The 12,580-nt window shown below is 52.6% G+C and overlaps 1 protein-coding gene across 4 annotated transcripts in view; it reads left to right on the forward strand.

The window, feature by feature from the left end:
• vps13c (vacuolar protein sorting 13 homolog C) overlaps positions 1 to 12,580 on the forward strand; it is an 88,103-nt gene that overhangs the window by 52,568 nt on the left and 22,955 nt on the right. For 3 of the 4 annotated variants that reach the window (XM_088003234.1, XM_088003235.1, XM_088003232.1), the window contains 25 exons: positions 714 to 841; positions 912 to 1,068; positions 1,159 to 1,238; positions 1,323 to 1,382; positions 1,643 to 1,799; positions 1,878 to 1,997; positions 2,066 to 2,169; positions 2,451 to 2,618; positions 2,706 to 3,004; positions 3,090 to 3,237; positions 3,494 to 3,632; positions 3,717 to 3,838; positions 3,907 to 4,076; positions 5,590 to 5,843; positions 6,417 to 6,643; positions 6,718 to 6,810; positions 7,176 to 7,409; positions 7,492 to 7,623; positions 8,740 to 8,829; positions 8,947 to 9,102; positions 9,202 to 9,466; positions 9,544 to 9,704; positions 9,784 to 9,905; positions 9,983 to 10,280; positions 12,160 to 12,549. In XM_088003234.1, coding sequence (XP_087859360.1) covers positions 714 to 841; positions 912 to 1,068; positions 1,159 to 1,238; positions 1,323 to 1,382; positions 1,643 to 1,799; positions 1,878 to 1,997; positions 2,066 to 2,169; positions 2,451 to 2,618; positions 2,706 to 3,004; positions 3,090 to 3,237; positions 3,494 to 3,632; positions 3,717 to 3,838; positions 3,907 to 4,076; positions 5,590 to 5,843; positions 6,417 to 6,643; positions 6,718 to 6,810; positions 7,176 to 7,409; positions 7,492 to 7,623; positions 8,740 to 8,829; positions 8,947 to 9,102; positions 9,202 to 9,466; positions 9,544 to 9,704; positions 9,784 to 9,905; positions 9,983 to 10,280; positions 12,160 to 12,549 — 4,274 coding nt within the window. The remainder of the gene's footprint in view (positions 1 to 713; positions 842 to 911; positions 1,069 to 1,158; positions 1,239 to 1,322; positions 1,383 to 1,642; positions 1,800 to 1,877; positions 1,998 to 2,065; positions 2,170 to 2,450; positions 2,619 to 2,705; positions 3,005 to 3,089; positions 3,238 to 3,493; positions 3,633 to 3,716; positions 3,839 to 3,906; positions 4,077 to 5,589; positions 5,844 to 6,416; positions 6,644 to 6,717; positions 6,811 to 7,175; positions 7,410 to 7,491; positions 7,624 to 8,739; positions 8,830 to 8,946; positions 9,103 to 9,201; positions 9,467 to 9,543; positions 9,705 to 9,783; positions 9,906 to 9,982; positions 10,281 to 12,159; positions 12,550 to 12,580) is intronic. The other variant, XM_088003233.1, reaches the window with a different exon arrangement.

Below are 12,580 nucleotides of genomic sequence, written 5' to 3' on the forward strand. Positions count from 1 at the left end.
TAATAATAAAATAATCAGTGCAAAGTAGCCTGCAAATTCTTTGGTGGGGGCGGTGAGGGACCTGGATGAAGGCTGGGGGGCGCTGGCCCAAAAAAGGTTGAGAAACACTGATCTAGAGCAGTCGCCCCCAATCCCCAGGTTGTGGACCAGTACCGGTCCGTGGACGTACTGGGACTGGGGTCCACAAGAAATAATTAAATATTTCTGTTTTATGTATCATCTGAGTCTGAAGGATCTTTTATTTTGAAATTCCTTTATCTGGATTCTCTCAGGTTATGTCTTGCACACCAATGCAAGCAAAATGAGTAAGAAACAGATCAGATGTCTTTGGAAAGTTTCTTAGCAAAGGGGAAAAGGCCCAGAGAAGAGACAGGAGGATGGATTTATCCCGGACCGGTAGGTGAGTCAAACATTACAAGCCGCTCTGAGTAACATGGCGACCGGCTGCTAATGAGGCAATGAAGCTTCAAGCTGCTTCACCACGTAGAGACCAAGCAGGCTGTGGATATAAGCAACACTTCGGGTGTCGTTGTCTCCATCACTCCCTGATGGACCGTCTGGTTGCAGAGAAACAAGCTCAGGGCTCCGTTAGTCAGAAGGGGGAGCTGCAGTTCAGGGGAACTAGAGGAATTCTCCTGGAGGAACTGGTTCAGTTTCGAGCTTCAGATTAGTTAAGATTACTTAAAGACCTAAATCTGAGTTTACCGCCACAGGGAAGGCGGAGCTTAGCGGGCAGCCCGAACCGGAGCCGCGACGGTCTGATGGTCAGACGGCCTCTGCTAGTGAAGGACCGCCTGCAGACGACGTCGTCAAAGTTCTGGTTGACTTTGAAGTCAAAGAGGTGATGGATTGACCAGGTCAGAGGTCACCTGCTCCTGGTCGCTGCTCCACCATTCTGCTTCCTGTTGCAGGTGTTGCTGTCCCTCAAGAAGCGGCTTGACCAGCAGGAGGCGCCGTTCCTGGTGCTCCAACTCGACCAGCTGGGAATCCACACCAAGGTCCGGATGTTCGACCTGTGCGCCACCACCTACATTAGACGGGTTTCCATGAAGAGCCTAGAGTTCAAAGGTCAGACTGGAACTGGTCACCGGGTTCTACTGGTACCTGCCCAGTAGAACCTGGTCATGCTTCAGGTTTCTGTTGTTCCCCTGGTTCCAGACGCCGGCGGCGACCCGCTGTGTCTCATCAGCTCCTCGGCTGAGTCCGGCGCCGAGCTGCTCAAGGTGGAGTTCTGCAAGGTAGAAGAACCCGACGATCCTGATGGGCTGGTTCTGATTCTGTTCTGGTTCTGGTCTGAGTCTCTCTGCTCCGTGTATTTCTAGGCAGACCGCACCGGACCAGAGTTCTGCTCCGTCTACAAGAACACGGAGCAAATAATCCGGGTGAGTCCGACCCGGGCTGACGAGGCATTCAGGGTCCTTCCAGGTGTCGGATTTAATGAACTTTAGACCAAATCCTGCTGGACAGACAGTCTGTCCAGCCATCCGTCTGTCTGTCCATCAATGTAAAATCTCAAAACTCTTGACTTCAGTCTTCCTTCTGGATCAGTGCTTTACTGTGTTCCTTAGGTCTTCAGGTCTTCTGCTCTGAGTGTCCTCAGTCTCTCCTGAGGACTTCAGGGTTTGTCTTGGTGTGTCCTCAGGTGATGTTCTCGTCTCTGGACGTCCTGCTCCACACCCAGGCTCTCCTGTCCGCTGCCAACTTCCTGTCCATGACTCTGTCGTCGTCCAGCAGCGTGCCACCTGCAGAGAAGGACGTCCGGCAGAAGACGGAAGACAAGATGGCGACTTCCAGGTCCGGTCAGTATCTGTCCATGCAGCCTGAGCTGAACCCGCGGTACGTTCAAAGCTAATCTGAGGCCGCGATGTGTCACACAGGTGTCCCGGTCTCACATGCAGACCCGGAGGTGGTGGACCTGAAGGCGACGATGACGCTGGGAGCCTTCAACATCCTGGTGTGTGACCAGACCTCCAACATGGCTGACATCAGAGTCACAGGTGAGGACCGTTAGCCTGATGCTGCAGCTGCATCAGGCACATCCTCTGACCTGTGATTTCGTCCTCAGGGTTGGACACCTCGCTGCTGAGGCGAGGCGATCAGACACAGATATCGGCCCGGCTGCGGGACGTCGTCGTCCTGGACGTAGATCCCAGGTCCGTCCACAAGGAGGTGAGAGCGGGTCGCCTCAGGTTGCAAGGATTGAACCAGATTCACTCCATAGAGGACTCTCCTGCTACGACCACAAATACCAAGAAGTTGCCAATGAAAGTCTGACAAGTGTGGCATGCATCTATTTTCATCCTGAAGAGTCAGAAAGCAGAAGCTCATCTGGCTGCAGAGCCTCCGTCTCTGTAGGCGGAGCAGTCATCTCCGTCTCAGCAGCCATGTTGGTGACAGCAGAGCGGCCCCTTGTGTCCCCTAATGTCTCTGTGGTCTTCCCTGTCCTGCAGGCCGTCTCCATCGTGGGAGACGAGGTGTTCAGCTTCAGCATGAGTCTGACTCCCAACGCCACCGAGGGCGCCGGCTACGCCGACACCTCTAAGACGGACGGCCAGGTGAAGCTGAGGGTGGGGTGTATCCGGGTGGTCTACCTGCACAGGTTCATCATGTCTCTGCTGGTGAGTCTGGAGGACAGAAAGACGTCCTCCTGTTTTCTCTTGGACCGGTTAGCCTCATTTTCTAAGCTTTTGTCTTTTTTCCCTCAGAACTTCAGCAACAACTTCCAGGCAGCAAAAGAGGCGCTGAGCTCGGCGACGACGCAGGCTGCAGAGAAAGCCGCGTCCAGCGTCTTGGCCCAGAGGACGTTCCGTCTGTCCTTGGACGTCTGGGTGAAGGCTCCCCTCATCATCATCCCCCAGTCCTCCACTTCCCATAATGCACTTGTGATGGACCTGGGTCTCATTACGGTGGGGAACAGTTTCTCTGTGCTGCCGGCGGGAGAGCGCCCCCTGCCTGCTGTGGTCGACAACATGGCTGTGCAGCTGTCTGAGCTGCACCTGTCCAGGTGAGCCGACCAGAGTCCGACCGGACCGGGTCTCCGCCTGAGAGAGGCCTAAAGAGCTGACCCGCGTTGTCCCGCTGTCCTCCAGAACCTGGTTGGACTCCGGGTCCGAGAAGCCGAGCGTCGAGCTGCTGAGGCCGGTGAACCTGCAGCTCAGCATCAGGAGGAACCTGGCGGCGTCCTGGTACCACAAGATGGCCGCCGTGGAGCTGGATGGAGACCTGAGGCCCACGGAGGTATGGGGCCAAGCTCGAGGTCAGAGGTCAGAGTTCAGGTCAGGGTTGCCTCCAAAACAGACCCACATAATCACTCCTCCACCACCATGCTTCACAGCATCAGGTGTTTCTGCTGATATGTGGGTCTGGTTCTGTCCGTCCTGGTTCCCCCCACCCTCTCCTGAAGGCTAACAGGCTAACTACTCCAGGCTAGCTCTGCAGGTGAGAAGAGGCCCAGGTTCTGCTCCTGGTTCTGACCCGGTATCTGTGTGTGCAGCTGGAGCTCAGCCAGGACGACCTCAGGGTCACACTGCAGATCCTGACGGAGAACCTGGCAGAAGCCGGCGGTCTGAATGGCGGCGCCGCCCCAAAAGAGGTCCGCCTGCAGGTTCCAGCGGCCGCGGCGCCCCCTGCAGGTTGGACAACCGCAGGCGAACCCTGAACCGGGCCGGTGTGGGTCGCATGTGGAGTTAAAAGTCACTTGTGTTCTACCTGCCCAGGTGAGCCTGGGAAGCCAGCTGGGAGAGGAGAGCGAGACGAGGATGAAGCCGTGGAGACGCTGAAGTTTTCCTTCAACGTCCAGTCTCTGGGTCTGGTTCTGTACCACGACGACCCGAAACAGGTGAGTAAGGCTGGATCCGGTCCGGCTTGTTCCTGTCTGGTTGGTCTCACTGTTGCACCTGTTCCCAGCAGCCCGCGGGCCTTGGCCACCAGCAGAACCTCAGACTGGGCCAGCTGGTTCTGCGTCTGATGAAGGCTTCAGGACGGGTCCAGTCCAACGGCAGCATGGAGGTGAACACGGTTCTGACGGCGTGCACTCTGGACGACCTGCGGGCCGGACTGAACCGGGTCACGTCACGGTAATGATCACATGACTGTCTGAACAAATGAGACCCCAGACAGAACCGGGTCACCAGAGGTCCAGACCCTCTCCTTGGAGGTTCTGTAAGTTTTCTTTCCGCCCCAAACGGGACTGGAGGAAAGTCGTGTTTATCCAGCGCCAAGGTTCTGTTGGTTCTTCAGCCTGACATGTTTTTAAGCTTCAGGTCCGATTCAGCCGGCGGCAGCTGATTTGGTGTTGGGCCCGTTTCGTCTTTAGGAGTCAGAAACCATTTTCCCTGTAAAGACAGAAGGAGGTTCTCGAAACCCAACTCAGGCCTTCCTGTTTGGGGCGTTTGAAACCGGTCCGGACTCCGAGCTTCGGTCCGGTCCTCTCGGAAGACGCTGGTCAAGTTCTGCTGTTTTTAACCAGATTGAGTCGGGAAGACGTCCGTCAGTCCAAACCTGGTTGGTCCGTGGAAAGTTCTGCAGGTTCTTGGTTCTGACATGTGGAGCATTTTCTCCATCAGACCCGGTTCAGGAGTTGCTCCAACCTGAACTTGTATCCATCTTGTATTGGCCGCTGGTTCTGGAGTGTCGGCTGAATTGGACCTGGCTGGACTCTGCGTCTGCATCTCTCCACTGGAGGTTCTGGTCCAATGTCTGGAGAATCACCCTGTACTGGTGGAAGTCTTCAGGGATCTGTTCTGGGGTCACTGAGGTTTATATGTTTCCTTTGGGTTTAATTTGTCAGAATTGACTCAGATCCACGTCCAGCTCTGGGCTGCGGCTGTTTGGGTGTCTAATCTCATCTAGAGTCAAATCTGGTCCACCGGGCTTCAAACGTAGCACATAACAGTCAGATCAGGCTTCTGCATGTCGGTGTTCCAGCTAAATCCTGAATATACCCAATTTGGTTGTCTTGGCCCAACTCGCGATAATGACTAACGGAGCCCTGAGCTTGTTTGGTGAAGCAGTTTGAAGCTTCATTGCTTCATTAGCAGCCGGTCGCCATGTTACTCAGAGCGGCTTGTAATGTTTGACTCACCTACCGGTCCGGGATAAATCCATCCTCCTGTCTCTTCTCTGGGCCTTTTCCCCTTTGCTAAGAAACTTTCCAAAGACACCTGATCCGTTTCTTACTCATTTTGCTGCTTGTGGCTCAGTGTTGGTGCGCAAGTAACCGAGAGAATCCGGTTAAAGGATTTTCAAAATAAAAGATCCTCCAGACTCAAATAATACATAAAACGGAATTTTTTAATTATTTCCCACGGACCGGTACCAGTTGGTTGGGGGCCACTGGTGTACAGTATATGCTATTTATATTCTTTGATGCTTGTTAAAATTGGTTTGCTGATAACTCAGAGCCTCCTTGAATAGAAAAGCTTTGACTTTTATTCTGACACTCATTAATGTTTAGAGTCTGATTGGACTATATAATCAAAAACCACAATGAAGAACATAAAACTCAACTTAGTGGAGCAACGTTACAGTTTGAGGCTGAAATAAAAATGTTTAGCTGGACCTCATTGCTGCTGGTCTGTGTCCCTGCAGGATGGTGGGACAGAGGGACGAGGGCGTCTCCCAGGCCATGGTGGACGTGACGCTCCGCCAGGGTCCAGTAGAACGAGACCTGGTGGCCGTCCTGCAGAAGCTCTACCTGTGTGCCAGCGTGGAGTTCCTCATGGCAGTCGCAGATTTCTTCCTGCAGGCTCTGCCTCCGAGTCTGGCTGCAGCCGTTCCTGCTGCCCCGAGCAACAAGCTGCCACTGAAGCAGATCGCAGAACCACGGAGCGAAACTAAACCTGGTAGGACCCAGTAGGACCCGATAGGCCTGCCTTAGTTTGAGTCACTTATAATGAGAGGAAGCTCCAGTCGTCACAAACCAGTAGAGAAAAACAGCCGATGAACCTTAAAGTCTAGAGGAAAACTTGGCAGGGAGGGCCCTTTGAGGCCTCTGGGGCCCTCTGAGGCCCTCTGAGGCCCTCTGAGGCCCCCTGGGGCCCTCTGGGGCCCCTTGAGGCCTCTGGGGCCCTCTGAGGCCTCTGGGGCCCTCTGAGGCCTCTGGGGCCCTTTGAGGCCTCTGAGGCCCTCTGGGGCCCTCTGAGGCCCTCTGGGGCCCTTTGAGGCCTCTGGGGCCCCCTGAGGCCTCTGGGGCCCTCTGAGGCCTCTGGGGCCCTTTGAGGCCTCTGGGGCCCTCTGAGGCCTCTGGGGCCCTCTGAGGCCTCTGAGGCCTCTGGGGCCCCCTGGCCTCCTTGCATCAGGGTCCTCAGGCTTCCGGACCCTCAGGCCTTTGGGCCCTGGCCCCCTAGGGTTCTTGGGCCGAGTTCATGAGTCGGGTTCCCAGCGCCGCTCCTCCTGACCCTGTGCTGTCTCTGCAGCCACGGCGCTGACGACCCGGCTGCGGGCGGTCGTCGTGGACCCGGAGGTGGTGTTTGTGGCCGACCTGATGAAGGCGGACGCGCCGGCGCTCGTCGCCTCGTTTCAGGGCGACTTTAACCTGCTGGTGGAGGCGGACGGATCGCAGAGCGTAAGGGCCAACCTGAGGGAGCTGAAGGTTCTGGCCGGCCCGTTCATTCAGAGCAAGGAGAACAGAGCCGTGACCACTGTAAGTCCTGATCTGCAGAATCAGAACCAGAGCGGGGTCGGTTCCTCTGATCCAGATGTGGCTCGTTGTACCAGGTGCTGCAGCCCTGCTCTGTCACACTGGAAACCAGAACCAGTCGGACCCGGCCAGCCAGCGGCTCGGTGACGGTGGAGGATGTCATCGTTAAGGTTGGTTCATGGAGTTCAGCTGAAAACGTCTCTGGTTCAGTTGGTCCAGTTGAACTGACGGATCTCATGGACAGGACGTCCAGTCAGGACCGGCCCACTCACTGCTGCATTGAAACATTAAAATTCATTTAACAGATTTTTCCTGTTTCTTTAATCAGACATTTTGACCAAAAGTCAAAGATTTTTATTCCTGATAGGGTCACTTGGTGTGATTCTTCATAAATTTCCTAAGGAGAAGTGAATGCAACCTGATGGGGGGCAAAGTGTTGCAGTGGTCTAGTCCAAGTCTGTCTGAGCTGATCTAACTGCGAAACAGGAAGTGCTGAACTGTCATCCAGCTCAGTGTTTGCTCACGCTCTGCTCAGATCTCTCCGGTCATCCTCAACACGGTGATGACGATAACGGCCGGCATGACGGCGAAGCCGCCGGCCGAGCCGGGTCGGGCGTCTCCGGTGGAGCTCGGTGACCTGTGGTCCGTCATGAACATCTACAACTGCAACTTCTGGTACCTGGGGGTGGACCAGGCCACCGAGATCACAGAGAGCTACCGGGAGTCTGACGGCAGCACCGAGGGGGAAACCTTCACCGCGCAGGTCAAGGTAAACCGCACCGGGCTGTCTGGAGCTTCGCTCAGGTGAGGGCGGAGCCTGTTCTTCTTCATGGAGTCTTCCGCTGTTCCAGGTGGTCCAGGTGACGCTGGAGTCGGGTTTGGGCCATCGGACGGTCCCGCTGCTGCTGGCTGAGACGTCCCTTAACGGAGTGGCCAAGAACTGGTCGTCTCTGCTGCAGCTGCAGGCCGACTTGGTGCTGGAGGTGATGCAGAGCTTCATGCAGCCAGATTAGGAACTTTTATTATGAAAAACTTCACAGTGATTCAGTTCGGACAGAGATGAGAACTAAAACACGTTCCTTATTTGGTCACCGTGTATGCAAAATGAAGTGGGACTGAATCAACTTTAGCAACATTGATTTCGTTTCATTACATTCACAAAAATACATCTTTCTAAGTTTGACCCAAAATTTTGAACTTCTGAGTTTTTATCGGATCATTAAAAGAAGAAAAAGCCTCAGAACCAGCAGCCTCCACCTTCAGTTGTCCTGCATCTTGTAGATTTCCTTCACCTGGCTCCAATATCAGCTCATTAGAATTACAATATTTTAGGAAATGTGCAGGATTTGTTTTAGTTCTGATGTGCTTTATGTGTACAAAGTGAAGGCACGATGAGCGGGTGCTTCTACCTTCACTTTTCAGTCTAAGCTTTGTTTTCTAGCCATTGACAGGAATTTAAATATTGTTGATCTATTTCTGAACTACTTTTGTCAGCTGGTTGTGTTTTTACTTGGAAAGGTTAAGAAGGACCAAACAATAAACAACATAGACATTAGCAGAGCCAATGTTAGTGAGGCAGATTAACTCCAGAGGAAGTCACAGGAAACCACTGATCTAAAGAATTGGACTATCAAAATAAAGCTCAGCGTTAATGTCCAAAGAGAGGAGGAGACTTAATCTCATTGTGTTGGCTAACTAACCCCATCCCTTTCAAAATAAAGTTGAAAAGAGTCTTCAGAGTAAAGGTCTAGATCTCAGCAAGATTGAAACCCAAAGGATCCCTGCTGGTCTGGGTTTCAGTTCCAACGATGATCCAACGAGCAAATGAATCAGTGACCTGGTTCCTTCAGTGTCCTTGGGTTAGGGGTTGAAATGTCGACGGGGCAGGAAGTCCAGAGCTTCACCTTTCACTAAATCTTTTTCCTGAAGCACATTAAAACATTTCTAAAGTCCTGAACAGTTGAAAGAATAACATCCCACATGACCTTTTCCTGCTGATCTGGGTTTCAGTTCAGTCCAATGATGTTCAGTTTGCTTTGCTACAAGGAACCCTCAGATTCGAGTTACTTTCTTTGCTGACAGTCTGTTTGTGTTTGCAGGTGAACTATTTTAACGAGGTCCACGCCGTGTGGGAACCGCTAATAGAGCGAGTGGACAGCGGCCGGCGCCGCTGGAACCTGGAGCTGGAGGTAACGGATCTCTCCTCATACTGAGCACGACTCGTTTAGCTCCACCGCCCTGATCGGGGCTCAGATCAGTCGACTATGTTGAGAGTTTGATTGGGTGATTCTTTTTTTCCCGCACAGATTAAGAATAATCCAGTCATGGACAAGAGTCCTGTGCATGGAGATGACTTTGTGTTTCTTCCTGAACCTCGAACTGCCATCAGCATCTGCTCCAAAGACACCCTGAACATCACCATCTCCAAGTCCAGCCTCAGCGTCTTCCAAAAGCTTGCAGAGGTACACCTCGACCCTTCTGACAGTCCAGCAGGGGGTGCTGTTTGGCAGGTCTCCATTTGAAGGTGGAAATGCCCTTTAATGCTGTTTGTTCTCCTTCAGGCATTCAGTGAGGGAGCAGCCTCAGCCTTCGACTACACTCTGAAGGAGAAACCTCCCTTCACCCTGAGAAATGCTCTAGGCATCCCAATTATCGTGCAGCACAGCGCCAACCTGAGGCCGGTCGGATCTGTGGCACAAGGAAAACTTCACGAGCTGCCGGTGGATCAGAGCATGGACCTGATGCACTCTGCTTTTGAATCCACAATCAGAGGGAAACTGTCAGCTCTGCAGCGTCAGGAGAGCGGCCTGTTTAACCTCACCATCGGTCTGAAACTCCCTCTGATCGCTGCCTTTCCTCTAAGTCCTGACAGTTTTAGTGACGCTGTCTGTCTGAACCTGCAGTGCCTTCTGGGTACAGCGAGATCTCCAACATCGCCGTGGATAATCCTGGCAGACGTCTCTACAACGTGCGAGGTCCGATGCTGCAGGAGGCGGTGTCGGTGCTGCTGCAGATTGATGCTGCTGAAGGCAACAAGATCATCACTGTACGCTCCCCCCTGCAGGTCAGAACCCAAACTCTCCCCACTTCATTGTAACCAACACTTGCTGTTGGCCGCCCACCGTCTCCATCTGTGTCTGCAGATTATAAACCACTTCACAGAACCCTTCACCATCCTGAAATACTGCCCAGCATCCAGAACCCTGCAGAGCATCGGCACAGCGGAGCCGGAACGGGAGTTTCATGTTGATCTAGAAGCATACAGGTGGGGCTCTCCGAGGGTGTAGCTGGTTCTGTCGAACGGCATGGAGCTGAACGTGTCCTGTCGTCTCTTTCTGGCAGGTGCCAGCTGTTTGTCCGTCCAGCGGGTCAGCTGGACGGGCTGTACGGTCCGTCTTCCAGCTGCGTGGCCTGGAAGGAGCAGGTCCACTGCAGCTCTGAGGTCCAGTCCGTGCTGCAGTGTCCTGCGTCGGACAGCAACCTGCTGCCGCTCATGGTCAGCACGCTGGCCGTCCCTGACGACCTGCGGCACATCAGCAGCCGCGGTGAGGAGGACTGGGACCCCGCCTACATCCTCCACCTGCATCCAATGGCAGCGCTGTGCAACCTGCTGCCGTACACCGTCAGCTACATCATGGAGGTAGGCCGTCCGTCTGCCTATTGATCGATCCAACGAGCAAATGAATCAGTGACCTGGTTCCTTCAGTGTCCTTGGGTTAGGGGTTGAAATGTCGACGGGGCAGGAAGTCCAGAGCTTCACCTTTCACTAAATCTTTTTCCTGAAGCACATTAAAACATTTCTAAAGTCCTGAACAATCTGCAGAGTGTCAGTTGAAAGAATAACATCCCACATGTCCTTTTCCTCGCCCCTTCACAATGACCTCAGCAGGCCTTCAACACCTGATTGTAATCGGTTTTTAAACTCTCTACGGATAAAGTTGCCAACATCAGAGCCAGTATCTCGCCGTCTGGACCCTCGACCTCTGACCTCTGACCTGTGGTCCTCTTTACCCCATAATGAGATCTCTGGTCTTTTGAAGCATATGCCGCTGTCGGCGAGTCCACTGGATGTTTTCCCAACGTCTCTTTTTAACGATATTTTAACTGCAGTCAGCTTGATAAATTCGTCTTTGTTCAGAATTTGTTCCTCGATGTTTTAAAACTGCTGCTAAAAAAGCCCAACCTGGATTCCTCTCTGCCTGAAAGCTGCAGACCATCTCTAAACTTCCTTTTGTGTCCAAGATCCTGGAGAAGGTTGGAGCGCAACAACTGAACTCTTTTCTTGAGGAAAATGATCTTATGGACAATTTTTAATCTGGTTTTCGTAGACTGCACTCCACAGAAACAGCATGATTAAAGGTTTCTACTGATGTGTTGATGGCAGCTGATTCTGGAAGCCTCACTGTGTTTGTTGTTCTGGACCCGACTTCAGCTTTTCACACTGGATCTCACTGTCCTTATCAACAGACTAAGATCTTTCTGGTATTTGTGGCTCCGTCTTAAACTGGTTTAACTCTGATTTATCCGACAGGTCTGTTCCTGTTTCTATGAACAGTGGTCACTCTGATGCTGGGAGGCCCCAGGGTTCAGTTTTGGGCCCACTGGGCCTTATTTTAAATCGCTACGGTAACGTCTCATACCATGTGTATGCTGACGATATGCACATATATTGTTCATTTCCATCCTCTGAATGTATAAATTGACTGAACTCAGTAACTGCCTGTCTGGCACTAAAATCTGTCTGAATGACCTCAGGCAGGACCGAGACGCTCATCGTAGCTCCTGGTGAGAAAATCACGGAAATCAGGAAGCATCTTGGGTTTTTAAACCCTTGGAACAAAAGTAGCCTCAGAAATCTGGGCGTTCTGTCATTGGACAATCATTGCAAACTGTTAGCTGGCAACTGATTTTACCATTTAAGGAATATTTGGAAGCTGCGAGCTTTTTTATCACATGATGAGTTAGAAAGTCTGTCCATGCTTTTATTTCTTCTCGCTCAGACTTCTGTAACGGCCTCTTAGTGGCTCTGAGTGGATCCTCCACGGCTGCAGCCGGGCTTTGAACCAGAACCCACAGAACCGATCACATAACTCCGGTTCTGGCCTCTCTGCTCTGGCTCCCGGTGTGTTGTAGGACTCACTTTAAAATTTGGTGTTAACTTTTAAAGCACTTCATGGTGAGGCTCCCAAATATAAATTGGACCTTCTGCAGCCTCTCTGTCCGTCCAGGTGGAGCCCCGAGGCTCTGGAACGTCTCCAGTCGACTGACGCATTTAAAGTCTCAAGACTTCAGACTGGCTTTTGGTTCATTTGGTTCATTTTAGATTCTTTTCTTATTGATGTTTCCTTTGTTGTAAAGCACTTTGTGATGTTTATGTCTGAAAGGTGCTATATAAATAAAGTTTACTTACTTACCTTTTACCGTCATGTTTGGGTTAGAATATGTTAGGTTCCCTTCATCCAAGAAAAACGGGTCATGAAATCTGACCTGTGTGTTTTGTTGTGCTTGGTGTCCCACAGAACTCGGCTGAAGTCTGTGAGATTCAGGAGGGCAGCACCTCAGACCTGCTGAACGCCCGCGTGTCGGGTGAGATCATGTCTGTGGCGCTGATCCAGTACCAGGGCCGGGGCTGGCACGGACACATCCAGATTAAACAGGAACTGCCGGAGTTTTTCGCCGTGTGCCTGACCTGCGACACGGATGCGGCGCTGACGGTGGACGTGAGCGTTCACGTGATGAAGACCGCGAGCCGCGTCCTGCTCTCGCTCTTCAGTCCGTACTGGATCATCAACAAGACGAGCCGGGTGCTTCAGTACAGCTCAGAGGACGCCGTCTTCAAGCATCCGGCCGAGTACCGAGACGTCGTCCTCTTCTCCTTCAAGAAATCAAATCTGTTCACCAAAAGCAAGGTGAGAGTTTCATCAGACCGCCTTAAAGAGC

The sequence above is a fragment of the Poecilia mexicana genome, unplaced genomic scaffold (assembly GCF_051168715.1).
Source record: "Poecilia mexicana isolate PSO_F unplaced genomic scaffold, ASM5116871v1 scaffold_23, whole genome shotgun sequence".
Lineage (NCBI taxonomy): Eukaryota > Metazoa > Chordata > Actinopteri > Cyprinodontiformes > Poeciliidae > Poecilia > Poecilia mexicana.